General features: G+C 40.5%; 1 protein-coding gene across 2 annotated transcripts in view; it reads left to right on the top strand.

The window, feature by feature from the left end:
• The window catches only part of srbd1 (S1 RNA binding domain 1), a 58,206-nt gene that overhangs the window by 23,979 nt on the left and 18,064 nt on the right, over positions 1–16,163 (top strand). For both annotated transcript variants that reach the window (XM_044373560.1, XM_044373562.1), the window contains exons 15-16: positions 4,697–4,788; positions 8,354–8,436. In XM_044373560.1, the coding sequence (XP_044229495.1) occupies positions 4,697–4,788; positions 8,354–8,436 (175 nt within the window). The remainder of the gene's footprint in view (positions 1–4,696; positions 4,789–8,353; positions 8,437–16,163) is intronic.

The raw sequence follows: 16,163 nt of genomic DNA, 5'->3' as shown, positions 1-16,163 counted from the left end.
GCGTGTGCCTGCCTGCCTTCTAGCGCCTCGCCGGAGACTGACGGCCCCTGACACCTGCCATTTGGACGCTTTTCTCTGTGAAAAATGTCATCGTCTTCAGACCCGACGTGTGTGTGTGTGTGTGTGTGTGTGTGTGAGAGAGAGAGAGAGAGAGAGAGAGAGAGAGATGGTGCATCCCTCAATTTGTCTCCCTTAGGTCAAGCTTTGCAGCTGACTGAACAATGGACCTAAGCTGTTTGAGCAGCCAGGACAGAACAACTTTTGTGTGTGTGTGTGTGTGTGTGTGTGTGTGTGTGTGTGTTTTTTTTTTTTTTTTTTTTTGTACATGAATACATTTGGGAGTGATAATGTCTGATATCACAGCTCATTCTGAGGCAGTTAAACGAGGTCAATCTGTGTATCTTCAACACAAACAGAGTTTTGGACAAAGAAAATCACAGACTGTGTCCATCATAGTATGGAACAGTGTGTGTGTGTGTGTGTGTGTGTGTGTGTGTGTGTGTGTGTGTGTGTGTGTGTGTGTGTGTGTGTGTATCCAATCCTCAGCTGTTTCAAATTTCTAACTTGAAAGCCATTTATTATTTTGTACCTCATCTGGTAGATGGCTAGTTGTCAATTCCCACAGAGCCCCTTGATGCCAATAAGATAACATTCCCACCTGATGGTGTATGTTGTGTTTGGTTTAATTACTCAGGTTACTCTGCAGTGAATGAAATTTGTTGCTCATTTAGAGTTCTTACAGTTTTTTCTGCACATTTTTAAAAAAAAGCTGACCTGGAACATCATTTATATACTATAATTCATCCATCTATCAACAGAAACATTGCAACAGTGTTTTGATTTCTTCAGATATAGATGCATTTAAACTAAACAAAATTTGCTTCCAGTTCATGTCATTTGTGAATATCAGCAACATTCACACAAAACCATGACCTGCAGCTTTGTGGGTTAATATGATCTGAAGGAAATAATATATTCTACCATTTTAAAAAAAAAATATCTTCAGGGAATTACAGAGTCAGTCACTTTTGATGGAGGTGCTTCAGATCCAGATGTCAAGCTTTAGGTTTGGGGCCTTATATTCATGTATTGTCTGTTTACATGGGCCTTGAATGCTCTTTAATACAGCTATGTCTTCAAACCAAACATCAAACCTGCGTTCTTTGTGGAACTTGTAGTGCATTTACAGTTTAGTGTGTATATATAATTAAAATATAAGCCCACTCTGCCAATTTTGAATAAAATCACACCTGCATGTTTTTTAGGAGTATTTGCACCTCGTAGAAAAATGTCACTGTGACTTGCAGTATGCTTGTACTGATTGTTGTTGTCTGGACATATCAAGATACTATAGACCTTTGTATATCTTAGCATTTAACCTTTCACATCTTTTCAACAAATTATTTCGGTCACTGCTCACTTTCTTTCCCTCTCTCCCTCCCCCTCTTTCCCCTCCCTCCAACTTTTTGTCCTCTGTATCAGATTAGTTGGTGATATTATTGCCCCTCTTCTTTTCTGACTGATCTGATGAGCTGTTTTTAATTTAGATTAAGGCCGTGTGTGCCAGGAGGCTGTAATGAGGTATCAAAGTGTGTATCCATCTCTTGCAATGTTAGGGTTCTTGAGGGGCAGCAGGGGGCCAGTCATGATGTGTTTGTGTGTCAGGCCCAAGGGTTTGTCTCAAAGACGACCGGTAGGGGAACAGATAGGGGAGCCAGTTTGTGACTTTGCCCCAGGATGGGACAGGGCTAATGGCAGGCCCGTGTTTCTCTGTGTGTGTATACGATTGAGAGGAAAAGAGAGCCCAAATAAATGATAACCCTACAGGGCCACTAAGTCATCGCTTTACACCGAGAGGCGACCGTTGACTTTGTGTCTGAGAGTGAGTGAGTGTGTGTGTGTGTGTGTGTGTGTGTGTGTGTGTCCACGCATCGACCATCCACCCACTTAGGCCAGAGAGCTGGGGAGGAGACAACCTTCTGCTGGCTGCCAGGATGATGCCCTCACTATGGCGACAGCTATGGACGCTATGGCGATGAGGGCTCAGAGCTGTATCCATGACAGTGCTGTTACCCAGCTGCCCCAGCGGCAGCCTTAATTAAGTTAGACATGATAGGGGCTGGTGGCTTTGCTTTCTTTCCTTTCCCTATTCTCTTGTTTTTTTTTTCTTTCTTCTTAATAATATGTTTTCACCTTTTATGCTTTTGTCTGCCTCGTCTCCCCTTTTCTTTCTCTGTCATTCTGTCTTTCTTTCTAGAAGAACAGCTAGCTGAGGTGCTGATACTCTTTCTCTTGACCTCCATTGTCCTACTGTCTCTGAATGAAGGCAGAGAGGAAGGTTAGAGGTGTGTTTTGTGGGTCTTCTTTCCCAGTGGCCTCACTTAAAGCCTGGTGTGTCTGCGCTTGAAGAGAGAACTGCATGATTTGAGTGGTGTGGATATGTTTGAAATATATTCATACTGTGTTTGTGTCTTTGCGTGTGTTTGTGTGTGCGTGCATATACGTGTGTGTGTGTGTGTGACAGAGTGTGTCAGGTTAATGACCGGCTCTGATTTGACCTCTGTGAAGGTCATGTGCCAGTGCTCGTTAGTAGCGTCACCATGGCGATATGTCAGCTGTCAGCACGATGGATTGGGAGCTGACAAAAAGAACTGTGGGGCGGAGGAAAGGATGAATAGAGAGGGTTGGAAATAGAGAGGAAAAAGAGGGAGGGGAGGACAAGTTCATTTAAATCACAGGCCCCTGGGATGGCGTGTGTGTGAGGCCTCATTCTGAATTGCGGACATTGAGGAGGCACTGACCTCTTCGTCATATTGGTCAGCCCTGAGGAAAAAGCCCCCCTTTCTTCCTCCGATTCTCCCTCTCTCTCTCTCCATCCACCCGAGAGAACAGAAGGACTAAACAACGTGACAGCTTCAGTTGTATGTCACTAGCATTAACACGGGTATCAGTGGCTTTGTTGTACCACCATCCTGTCTGTGTGGTGATGGATGATAAGTGGCCTACTTTAGACCGAATACATTAACATGGAAAATAGTATCATTTGTTGCCATGTAGAATTAGTTCGTTTTTGTTTTCAAGATCTACATGTAGAAAAATGTGAAAAAACCATTTGCTTATGAACTTTACATTTCAGCTGCATCAAATAAATCTATGCAAATACTATATACTTATTGGATGGTTATTTCAAATATGAAAATTACTTACTTTTTTGTTAAGTTGTCTTAAGTTTTTTGTTAAGTTGCAAGTATTTGTGATCTTTTTTCAAAGAAGTTTCAGTAAATATTGATTATAATTTCCAACAGGCTTAATCTTTTAATGAGAAATATTGTTTTTAATCAAATAACTGTATAGATAAATTCACAAAAATATGAGTGAAACTAAGCAATGTAACGAATACATTTTTATTGGGACATAAAGCCACGACAGTGTTACTCTTGCAGACACACATCTCTCATTTGACTGTCGAATGACAGTCTATAGCGGCAACTAATGATTTAAAAATGTGGTAATGTGGACATAAATTTCTATTTTTCACCTGAATATTCTACTAATATTCAGTAGATTGAGGAGACATTTTTTGGAGTAAAACTGATTAACTGTTGGTTCATAAAATATTGGACTTCAGAGAGGCAGTGATTTATTTGTGACAACATGTGGTGTCTGCAGAAACATACACACACACTGTGGAGTCAAACCTATCGATTCAGCAACTGTGTGGCCAAATTTTTTTGTTTTATTTCAAATATTTTGGTCAACAATTTAGTTTAAAAACTGTATTAGTAACTGTATTAGTCTGCACTTTTTACACACTTAGTATTTATTAAATTTAGTAGAGACAGTGTCAAACCTGAGAAAGGTTTGACTGTCCTTTTACATACATTCTGGCCTTTCATACACTCACATACTGTTTGAAAATTTCACTCATGACAGGAATGTTCCAGACACAAATAGCAGTATACCCAATGACCTCTAGATGGCAGTAGTGTCACACAAATTGAAATGTGTTTGCTGATTCAATGGCTTGTTCTCACACAGAGAAAAATGTCCTTTCCCATGTCATGCTGTCTGTTATTCAAGTTTCAGTAATTTCAACATTTAAAGGTGGTCATACTCTAAATAATATCTTCAGGAAATCAATGTCGTCTGACTCACTAAATAATTCCTGAAAGAATATATTTGGTATTCATAGTTACCTATAAAGCCAATGACTCATACATGATGCTTGGTTCTTGGTTCTGGTTCTTTACAGCAGCTGTCAGTTGAATAAGAAGTCTTGGGCATTTGAAAGATTGCAATTGTGCTGTTAATGGTACGGCATGACTTGTAATGATGATGCCATTTTGGCCATAATGTCAGTAATGATGGTCAAACCAGAGTCAAATCAGGAACCTTTTTGAGAAGTTGTCACCTGAATTATTTAAAGTGCAAGGCAGTGGCCATTTTCCATAATGGTCTTACCATTATATGTCTCTCAAGCAGTAATAACTGCTCACTATGTTTTTTTCTGTCTCCCCTCACCCTCTAATTTGCTCCCTTTGCACCCTTCTCTTCCTCACCTTCTCCCCCACTGGCCAAACTACCTCATATTCCCTTTTCCTATATCTCTCTCTCCCATCATCTCCCTCTCTCCCTCTGTTTCTCTTTCTCTTTCTCTCACTTCTTGACTTGCTTTCTTTCCCCCTTCTTTCACCAGTATTACCAGTGAGGCAGGAGCATCCATCTACAGTGTGAGTCCTGAGGCGGTCAAAGAGATGCCAGACATGGACCCCAACCTGAGGAGTGCAGGTATGCCCTTCATCCAAGGCCAATTAAACATTTTGTCTGATACTTTTGGCCAGTCTTTCAATGGGCCCTTGTCTATGGCAAAGGTTCTGGTGTAGTTGGAGACATTGTTTTATCCGACTGCACCTAAAAATTATTTTAATTATTAATGAAGCCATCGCGTACTTTGTCAATTAATCATTTTGTCTATAAAATGTCAGAAAATAGTGAAAAATGCCCATAACAATATCCCAGAGCCCAGGGTGATACATTCAAATTACATTTTTTGATTTGTTCAACCATCAATCAAAAACCCTAATATGTTGAATTTATTATGATAAAGAAATTGTGTATTCAGTCAACTAATTGATCTATTGACTAATTATTTCAGCTCAATTGATGAATTCCTCCTTCTAACATCTGGTTATTTTGAATGATTTCCAGTTTTAGAAATTTTGGCTCCCGTTATCACATCTAAGATGAAGTGTGGGACGCAGGGAAAATAATTCACACTAGTGAGAAGAATGCAAAATAATTGAAAAATGGTATTTAACTGTAAAACAATTTTTCAGAAATTCACTTGAGAATTAATCAAAACAGCCACATTTGAGTAATTATCTGTCATTATCACTTAATTTTCTGTTTTTCATACATTAACAAATCACAGTTTAGTGTATAATGTGAGCAGTCTTAAATCGATTTAGTTCATTTAAGCAGTCATCAGTCAGTATGTATGAAATATGCCCAATTATAGACTTTTAGTTTTGATTTTATTTCCAGCCTCTTACCAAGAACATATCGTCACATTATCGGTGAATATCTGGCATTGCTATTAGATTCTCTTGTGTCTCCTGCTTTCCTTCGCCTCTCTCCCTCTTTCTCTCACTTGCCACCTCTCCCTCACTTACTTCACATACTACATCATCGAAAACACAGCAGAATAAAAAAGAATCGCACCGAGTTGTGGAGAACAAATGTTTCCAACAGACTTCCTCTATAAAAACCATAAATCAAGCGAGGCTGGATTATTCCTCACTAGTTTCCTGTGGTCAGCAGCACTGAGAGCCACGTAGAGCCATATTTATACCTCTAATGAAAGCCATGAGAAATCTACAGCGTTTGACTTTGGATTGGTATGAGAAGAGGGGGTGCTGAGCCAGAACACTATGGTTACAGATTCGGATGTGGCAAGAAAGTGTTTGTGTCCGTCCGTTTTACCTTTTGGGGGATATGGTGTGTGTGTTTCTGCCTCCGTCTATAAGAGCGGCCATGTAACATAGTATATAGGGAATTGTGAGTTACATGCATCTTCCATCTGTCTCCTCTATTGTTTGGAGATCTAGGGACACCTAGTGGTAATAGACAATATTTCAACCATTCATCGGAGGACTGTTTTTGTGTTCAGCTTAGTTCTGTGCTCCTCTACTCCTCCTCCTACTTCTATAACCCCTTTTTCAGAGAGGTCAGTGCAGCGATAGAGGGGAGGGGAAGGGACTGAGGGAGAGTGAGAAATTAAACAAATGACCGTAATGAAAAAATAGTCATTAGTGCAGTTAATTTTTTCCCTCGACCATTGTCACTCCTTAGTAGCCTGATAGGGCATCTACTCAAAATTTTAACTATTCTGATCTGCCATTTTTCACCTCGTGCTTTGCAACAAAAATAGTACAACCACATTGCAGCTGTCCCCCCAGCCTACCAGAGTTCTTCCAGGTCTCTTGAGCAATGCGTCTGTGTCTAAACAGGGACCTTCCTCTCTCGTCGCTCTCTCACTTGCTTCCATGTAAGTGTAGCGCTCATAAACTTTGAATAAGTACTGGAGAGTTATGCTGGACTCAGTTTACCAGTCGGCTCCTCTCAGAGAGAGAGTGAGAGCGAGAGAGAGAGAGAGAGAGAGAGAGAGAGAGAGAGAGAGAGAGTTAGAGACAGAAGAGATGGAAAGAGTATAGGTGAGTTTTGGTGGTGCACTGAGCAAGGCCAGGGTTGAAACTCCATCCCTGTCTAAATATTATCTCAGGCTGCAGCCTCCCACCACAGCCAGAGTGGAGAGAGGAGAGGAGAGCCATTGATTCCAGACATATTCCCTCTACGATATCCCATCCCTCTCTTTTTTTCTCTTTGTCTGTCCGTTCTGCCTCAAAGATCTAAGTCTGACGTGTCTCATGCAGTACACTACATCGCTGACCGCTGAAATTCAGACATGCACACGTAATGCACACGTACAAAACGATTACAAGCAGCATCACAGGACAGGGAGGGAAGGGAATCTGTATTTTAGAAGTCTAAATTTTCTCTATTCCTTGGCAGAACTCAACTCTGCGGTTTTTCTAAATTGAGTTTTACCTAAAAATGTTGATAGTTTTGTACTGATTCAGCAATAACACGAGCTTCCGGTGCACCTGGAAATGTAGATACCTCAAATGCTCAGCACACTGACTTGACCTGCTATAGTCAGGTCTATTTATTTAATGTGATATTTATGTGAGGTTTTTAAAGTGCATTTATTATTATTTTTTTCAAATGTATGACTGTTTCAGGACAACAGTTGTCCCAATAACAACTTTTTGAGGCAGAGTCATCCACTAATCGCAGGGTTGGTGGTTTGATCCCCAGCTCCTCCTGTCCTCAAGTCAGTGTGTCCTTGGGCAAAGACACTGAACCCCAAATTGTTCCCAATCGTTAGGCCATGGTGTGTGCGTGTGATTGGGTAAATAAGAGGCACATTGGCTTCGGATAAAAGCACTAAATGAATGCAGTCCATTTACTGCATTCTACTTTGGAAATAATAATAATAACAAAGAAATAACAATCTAAGCTTCTGGCATGTCCTTTGTCTTTTACAGGGAAGTAACTATGAACTGTTGGTTGGTTGTGCTATTCTCCTCCTCAGCCTGTGTGTGTGTGTGTGTGTGTGTGTGTGTGTGTGTGTGTGTGTGTGTGTGTGTAGAGGGGGGTGATGTCATGTATTATGGTGTGTATGTAAGTAAGGTTGTTTGTAATTTTTCTCCTTGTCACTGGACCCTGCCAGGATATTCATGGAAAAGACATTTGGCTTCATGTGAGGCAGCAGGCTGAAGCCTTACAGACTCCATCGTTAAAAGCAACACTGCTTTGGTGGATATGCACTGTGTGTGTGTGTGTGTGTGCTTATTTGTGTGCCAATGTGCACGCTTCTGGTTAAATTAGTGGCTTTAAAGGTTCATGGCTCTAGCATCTATCAGAAAGCTAAATGACAGGTGCAGAGACTCTAGTTGAAAGCCAGCTTTAATTATTATTATTGGGGGTGGCGGAATGACAATTGGGTTTGGCCTGCCCTCAGGCCAGCACTGTAATAAGCAGACAATTTGCATATTCAGTAATTATAAAAAATACAGATTTGCATATTCAATAACTGATTCAGATAGCAAGTTCATGAAAAAAACAACCCATAAAATCTCAAGAGATGTACAATCTCATGTTTGCTTCCTGCGTGTGTGTGTGTGTGTGTGTGTGTGTGTGTGTGTGTGTGTGTGTGTGTGTGTGTGTGTGTGTGTGTGTGTGTGTGTGTGTGTGTGTGTGTGTGTGTGTGTGTGTGTGTGTGTGTGGACAGTGTCCATTGGAAGACGCGTCCAAGATCCATTGGCTGAGCTTGTGAAGATTGATCCCAAACACATAGGCATTGGAACATACCAGGTAAGTGTGTTTTTGTTTTTTTCTGTTCAGATGCTCCTTGTTGGTTAGAGTTTCTTGTCCCTGGGCAGTGGAACATCTGCTGTGAGTTAGACTGAACCAAAGAGCCAAGTAGACGTGTGTGTGTGTGTGTGTGTGTGTGTGTGTGCGTGTGGAGGTTGATGTAAAAGCACATTAACAATAAACTGTGATTTTACACGCATGTGTCTTGTTATAGCACTGTCTTCTGTAGTTACTTATGTACTATAAAACGGCAAAAGATGGGTGATGTGCAAAGATGGGTCATGTGCATTTTTAATTTTTATCTTTTACTTAACCAGGATCGTCCCCAATAGAGTCATGACCAAAATGGCAGGATAACTGTTACTTGAACCAACACGCATTCAGAGAAGGAATAAGATTAAGGACATAAAAGGCATTTAGACACATCATAATCACAATTTCTCAACATAAAATGAAAACAGCACTTGCCCATTTTTAGTCCCTAAAACATTTAAGGTGCCCGGTATGATCTTTTGTGGTCGGCTGAGTTTATTTGTGACTTTTGTATTTCAAGCAAAACTGGGACTTGAGGCATACATAGACAAATATAATGGTACAAATGAGAAAAAAAACATTTTCCCAGGGTGAGAGAAGAGAGACAAGAAGGGAAGTAGATAAACTTGGCCGAGGCCTGTGTCAACAGATGATGCTAAGGCTGACAGCTAATTCAATTAATGGAGATCAGGCATGACGTATGTTCGGACATGTTTTTGCTTGTGCGCTTGCTGCTCCTTGTCCATATGTGTTCAAGTGTGCGTGCGGATGAAACAACAGTTAGCTCAATGTTGATTCTGTTCATTGCAAGTGTGTGTGTAATTTTGTGAGAAAGGCAAGACAAGCATTAGATCAGTGTGTCTACTATTTACACCATCCATTAATGCAGTATTGTTCTCCATATATGGTAGGTCATGGGAGAAAATGGTATGAGAGGATGGAAATAGGAACAAAACAAAGAGTTATGAGGGTGACGAAAGCAAGTAGAATGAGGTCAAAGTTATATATGATGCAACCAATTGTAATGATAACGCCGTGGTTTTGATTACAGATTTATTGTAGAATGTGAAACTAGGCATGTTATACTACTTTTGGACAATATTTCGATTTACAATGTTAAAGAACAGAAAACGATCATATTTCAAAAAGCTTGAAACAGAATGTTTGGCTTTTTGCTTAATAAGAAACTTAAATGATTTATTGATTATCATGAGCAGTTGTCATCAATTAATTTTCTGTTGATTGATTAAGAAAGTAATTGACCAATTCACAAATGATATGACTTCCATTGTCCGCCTTGCTCTGATGAAGGCCACTAGGCCGAAACGTTAGCATGTTTGTTTGACATGGCCAGAATAAATTGGTCAAATTGAATGTTGGAACTATATGACTTTGGCTTTGCACCACAAAGAAACACTGGGGAGGGGCATCCTCTCAAAGACCTAACTATTAATTGACCAGTTGCTTTAGCTGTAGTTGCATGGTCGGTCATTCCTCCCAGGGATGAGGGGAGGCTATTTTACACTAAGCACCTCTAAACCAATCATGTACAGCATATATGTAGCTGCGGAATACACCTGTTTAGATTCATTTATACTTTTCTCAGTGTTGAAATGTCTTTTTAAATATTCAGAAACTTCTTTGTCATTTGCAGCATCCATCTCAGGAAAAAGTATCCAACAGTGTAAAGAAAGAGTCCTAATGGACAACCGCTTGAAGAGAAAGGGAGGGGAAAACAGAGGGGGGTTAAGAAAGGACAGCAGAGGGTGACAAAAGTCAAAGGAAAGGGAATGATGGGGAATTTCAAGGGTCAGTGGAAAAATGGAAATTTGAAAGAAAGGAGGAGGTCATATTGTGCAACTGCTTGTGTGTATGTATGTGTGGCTGAGTGTGTTAGGTCACAGGCCCGTGTCTCTCATCACATCCTGACTGGGCTCTCTGGGGTGCCTGGGGTTCTGCACCTCCCGCTCTCAGATCATGTGACTAGCTCAACAAATGATAATATAACCGGGTAAATAAACTCTGGCTGCTGACAGATATGAGATGGGACATCACTTTGACCTGCGTGTGAGCAAACACACACACACACACACACACACACACACACACACATGCACACAAACACACACACACACGCTGTCCTCCCAATACCTTTTCAGAGTCAAAGGGTAAGTGTGTGCATGTGCTTGCATGTTCATGTGTACATTTGTATTAGTGTCTGTGTGAGTGAACGCATGTACTGTATGTATAATGTATGAGAACGAGTGAGTGAGTAAAATGCATTCATGCATATGTGTGTGTTCTTTTGCAAGTCCTCTTGTGTGATTCATGGCATTCTGGGCTTTCTGAAAGTTTATTGCCATTAGACCCAAAAAGCACAAGGGCAGATGTAACTCTAGACAGCTGGCACAGCGTGCTCTCTTTTTCTCTCTCCCTCTGCTGACCCAGTGAGTGACAGCTCTGAGAGAAAGGAGGAAATGAGCTGAGGGCTAAAAAAGTGAGGCCCATTAAAATCAGATTGGACGTAACTATTGGTGTGGGAACACTGTTTTCACTACAGCACCACTGGCAGGCAGGTTTTGCTGGATACTGAGTTTGCCAGATACACAGCTATTTCAGCGGAGAGCCCATTTTATTAGTATTTTTTTCTTAATATAAGTGGTTAGCAACAGTGTAGTGTAATACATATAAAAGGGTACTGATAAGGTTATAGGTTTGGGATAATATATTAGTATTTATAGTTCAGAACATTTACATAGACAAACATTTCAGGAGTCTTGTTTCCTTAATAATTAGACAGTCAGTGGGTGTGGCCTTTGGACAGTTCCTTCTCCTGTCAGTCAGCTTTAGATGCTATGGTCTGTTGACAGCTGGGTAATCCCCAGGGCTGAGAAACTAACTGCTACTGGAAAATACACACACAGACGCACACTGCTGTGTAAGAAAACATTGCCTGCCAGCCGGATATTAAAGAAACTGTCACTCTTCCCCTCACCTCTTTAACCACTCTCCTTCTCTCATTCCATCGTATTTGCGAGATTTTTCCCACTGTTGTCCTCTGTTGTCAATGACTCCTCTTCCTCCGCCCTCCTTTCCTGCCATATTTACTGATGTTTTTCCAAGTTGTAGACCATGTATTGTTTCCCTACACTGTATGCATTGTAGAACATGGCATTAGACCTTAAGCTTTCTGTTTGCTGTCATGATGTCAATAGTTTGAACTAGAGAATCCAACTGTGATCAGGAAATTATAGTCTGGATAGGGCTGGGTAGGAAAAAGAAGCTGCAACCATTGTGGCTAATTAGTCTGACTGATACTGGCTGTTTTAGGCTCATACTGATATCAATATTAGAGGGTTTAAAAAAAATCTGTTAGCAGTATATTTGCTGAAAGAATATAACTTTGGCGTTTTAATTATCAGCTGACACACATGTTGATACCAATATGTTTATATCTAATATCAGACTCTATGACATATTGAAGTTTTATAGACCCGTCAGTGCAGGCAAACCTGCCATTAGCAGAAGTGGTCCAAAAGTCTGAGACTATTTCCCATTGGAAAAGTTTCTTTACAGCCAGTGAGGTCAGTAGAAGAACTGGATCTTCAGGCACTTTTGCATGAATTTAAAAATTCAGTTGTGATAGTTTCTTCTTAGCTTAACTCAATTGCAGCTTTTCACTCTACTAGCACAAGTGATGTCACTTTTCACACCAAGGCCACAATGCCTGTAGTGCATTGTGTGTATGCACAGGCACAGGTGTGTATGTGTGCACTTGAGCATGCTATCTTTCACTCTTGAATGGTAGTGCCTACAGGGGAGACAGGAGCAGACAGAGCAGAAAGAAGGAAGGAGAGGAAGAAATTGAGGGTTGATAGTGATGGATAGTTCCTGCTTTGACGTTTTCAGGCGTGGGAAAAAAACTCGCTCTTGAAGACTTGATCAGTGGCAGAAGCTGCCAAAAACTATCTTCTACTGATGAAAAAATAGGGAGTGCTGCACTGAGTCAAAAACAATACTGTTGGTAATGTTGAATTGAAACATCAGGTGCTCTTCAAGGATAGGGCAAATAGTCGAGTAAGAATAAACAATGACTGTCCAGCTTACTTTTGATGGTGCTGGTTGGCAGTCAAAAAAGAATCTGAGGCAGTCTGATTATAAGTTAAAAATCCTTTATTAAATCATGGATAAACCAACGCGTTTTGACTTGGAGAATCTTCATCAGTGTGTAAGGTGCAATGAGGACAGGTGTCCAATTTAAAACTCTTCAAGTGGTCATGTGACTAGGTCACATGGCATGTTAATTCTGCCCCTTGAAGAGACCACATACAAGACACAACTGTAAGAACAAAACACGTGCAAACATATACTATAAAAATCGCACAGGTATGAGGGCAGAAAAGTCAATATTCAATCACAAATCAATAGAGTATAAGTTAAGGACAATCTGACAGTGATATACATTAGTGTAGGTAAACGGCATTCTTATGGTGCCCTACAATGTGAAAATACTCATAATGGATCACCCTCAATAATATTTGTTGCAAGTGGTCACAGTTCATAATTACGACAACAATGATATTCAGTACTAAGAGGAAGAAATAATGTTAATATACAAACTCATATGCAATCACGCAGTTCAAAACAGTACAGTATAAACATCACAGTATAGTATAACAACTCAGTATTCCTCATGAAACACAGCATAGAAAAATCCACATAGATGCTTTGTCCCATGACAAAAAAGTTATAGGAAGGGGTAGAAGTCAATTTCTTCATTTAGGCCTGGAAAGGAGGTGGCCCCGAGGGTATCAGTCCAAAAAGTCTCCTGTTTGAGACATTTGAGTCTGTCGCCATCCCTTGCATTTTTTGGAATGACCTCAATGGTCATGGCTTTCAAAGTGTCTGGGTTAGTGTGGCCCACAGCCTTGTCGTGCTGTGCCATGGGGTAATTGGGGCTGCGGGTCCTAATAGCATATTTGTGTTTAGCCAGTCTCTCCCGCAGCTTGCGCTGTGTATGGCCGAAATAGAAACAGCCACACTTAGATTCAAGTCTATAAACAACCTATGTTGTGTTGCAATTGGCAAAGCTTCGGCGTTGAAATGTCTTTTGACTAAAAACATCCACCAATGTGTTGTTCCAGTTGATGTTGTTGCAGTGATTGCAACAGCCACATTTGAATGTGAGTCACATTTGAATGTGCCAGAGGGTTTTGGGACCGGGTGGGTGGGTGCCCTTCTGAAAGAGAAGGCTGGAGGCTCGGGAAACACTGAGCAAAGGGTGGGGTCACTGAGCGAAAGTTTTTAGTGGTGATGTGTCTGATATCATAGGCCATGTTGCTGTACTGTGTGGTGAAATAGATTCTGGGGGGTTGTTGTTCATGGAGTCTCTTATTAAGAAGTTGCTTCCTATCTGAGGATTTGGCTCTAGTCAAAGCTAGATTGAGAAACCTTTTTTGGTGTAACCCTATGTTCAAATCTGTGGTACATGGAAGCTATTTGCCCTTAAGATGGTGTTCCTGTCAGTGTTTTTCCTTTAAATCGAGGTTTACAAATGTCCATGTCGATCAACAGTGATTCTCAGGTCCAGAAAGTTTATTTCTGTATTATGGTATTCTAAACTGAGTTTAATGTTGGGATTAGTGGTATTAAGGTACTGATGAAAGTCAATGAGCTATTGTTCAGACCCTGAAAAGATGAAAAAAAGATCATCAATATATCTCCCGTACCACTTGATGTTGTCTTTGAAAAGGTGTCCGTTACATTGTCTAAAAAAGGCAAAGTGGAGGTGGATGGTAGTGCCTCCTCCTCCTCTTCACTAGCAGAGGCATTGTTAGACAGACTAAACGATACAGAGCGAGCTTGTTTCTATGATGATGGACAATGCCGAGGGATGTGCGTCACGCACATCTATTCGTCCATCTCCTTGAAGTCCTGCTTGTCTCGTTTGAAGTCCTGCTTGTCTCGTTTGAACTTTTCATTTTTAGTCGTTACCAGGGCTTTGGAAAGTTTGTCAGTGTTTCCTCTCCGCTGACTCAGTTTGTTCACTGTGCTAGGGTGCCATATGTGCGAGCTTTTGTTTTACCTCCTCAATGTGATTAGGTAGCTCCACCCTTTGTTTTTTGGCTTCCTTGATAAAAAGCTACATCAAATCCAGGGAACATTTGTTAAGGATAGTCTCCCATTTGTTTTTAAAATCTGTATTGTCTTTGCCAACGGAAGGAAACTTTGTGATTCTTCTCTGGGGATCATTTCCCCTCTCCAGTAGTCGGAAAGTGTTATGGCGTATAGTTCCAATTTCTTGTCCTTTTCCAGGAGTCCAAATCTTGATAGGAGGCCTGTGCCTCAGTGGTTTGTGATAAATCCATGCTGAACAGAGTTCAAGGATATCATTGCCTTGTTTGTTGGTAAAGAAAAATGTAGGGTTGCACGATAATATTGGCACGTCATTCGTATCCGCCGATAAAGGCTTTAAAGTGAAATTAAACATCTCTGCTGATATGACAGGCCGATTTCTTGCCTTCTTCTCCTCCACCTGGCTGTGTTTATATTGCATATATTGTCTTTCTTAAACATACTTAGTACAATCTATGATGGTATGTATAACAGCCTCCTCAGCCAGGTGGAAAAAAATATGTGCATATATCGGTTTCGGCAATGGTATGGGCAATTGGCAATCAGCCAAAACGAGTTGGAAAATATCAGCATATTGGCAAAAAATCCAATATCATGCATCCCTAGAAAAATGTATTACTTGGTGTCTGTGACATCTTGAGTGAAGCTTAATATACATTACGGAAGAGCAGAACGGAGCAACTCGCCAGACTTCACCCCAAATCACTATTAATGATGAAAAAAATAGGGAATGCAGCACTGGGTCAAAAACAATAATGTTGGTAATGTGGAAGTAAAAAATGTGCTACTATTTTAATTATTTCCCCTCGGTCTGTTGATGTGCATGTATGTCTGTGTGTTTGTGTGTTGAGTGAGGTTGCGAGATGAGCCAAGCTTGCATCTTAGCTCATTTAATGGATTTACAAAGGCTCATGCCAATTCTCCACTTATTCAACAATTTATAAAACATTTACTGGCTGTTGTCATGTCAGGCTACGTATTCTAGTCCTTCACAGTTTACAGTAAGTGAGGATGTCTGTGGTTTGTGGTAAAGTTTGTAAGTAAGTAAACATATGTTTTTATAGGTGCCTTGTAATACCTAGTTTGTAGCATGCTTTAAATGAAGGGAAAATGATGATTGAAGGACAAAACACATACACATCGGAAAACAAATGTAAAGTTTAAATAAGATCAGTCACATTATAAGCAGGTTGGTAAAACAAGAATTAAACAATTTGAAACTGAGAAGCACTATGAAAAGGAAGTAAAGGTGCATTTTTGGATGTTTGAATGTTGATAGAATCAGTTGAGCCGAGTTTACTCTATGTGGAAGTTATTCCCTAACTTCTGGGCCACAAAAAAAAGAATAAAAAAAGCATAAATTACCGCATCCTCTTCCTGTTATGTAACTGAATATTTGGTAATACACTTTGCTTTAATAGTCTAAACTGAAACTTCATTGTCTCAAGTCAGTGTGTTGTTGACTTCCTGCTGTTCTGTTCCCATTTTCTCATGCTCAGTTTTGCAGTCCCTCAGGTAATGTGTGTGTATGTGTGTGTATGTGTGTGTATGTATGTGTG

This window comes from Thunnus albacares, chromosome 14 (genome assembly GCF_914725855.1).
Source record: "Thunnus albacares chromosome 14, fThuAlb1.1, whole genome shotgun sequence".
NCBI lineage: Eukaryota > Metazoa > Chordata > Actinopteri > Scombriformes > Scombridae > Thunnus > Thunnus albacares.
Note: the sequence above shows the minus strand (reverse complement) of the source record. Positions and strands in the feature narration are given on the sequence as shown.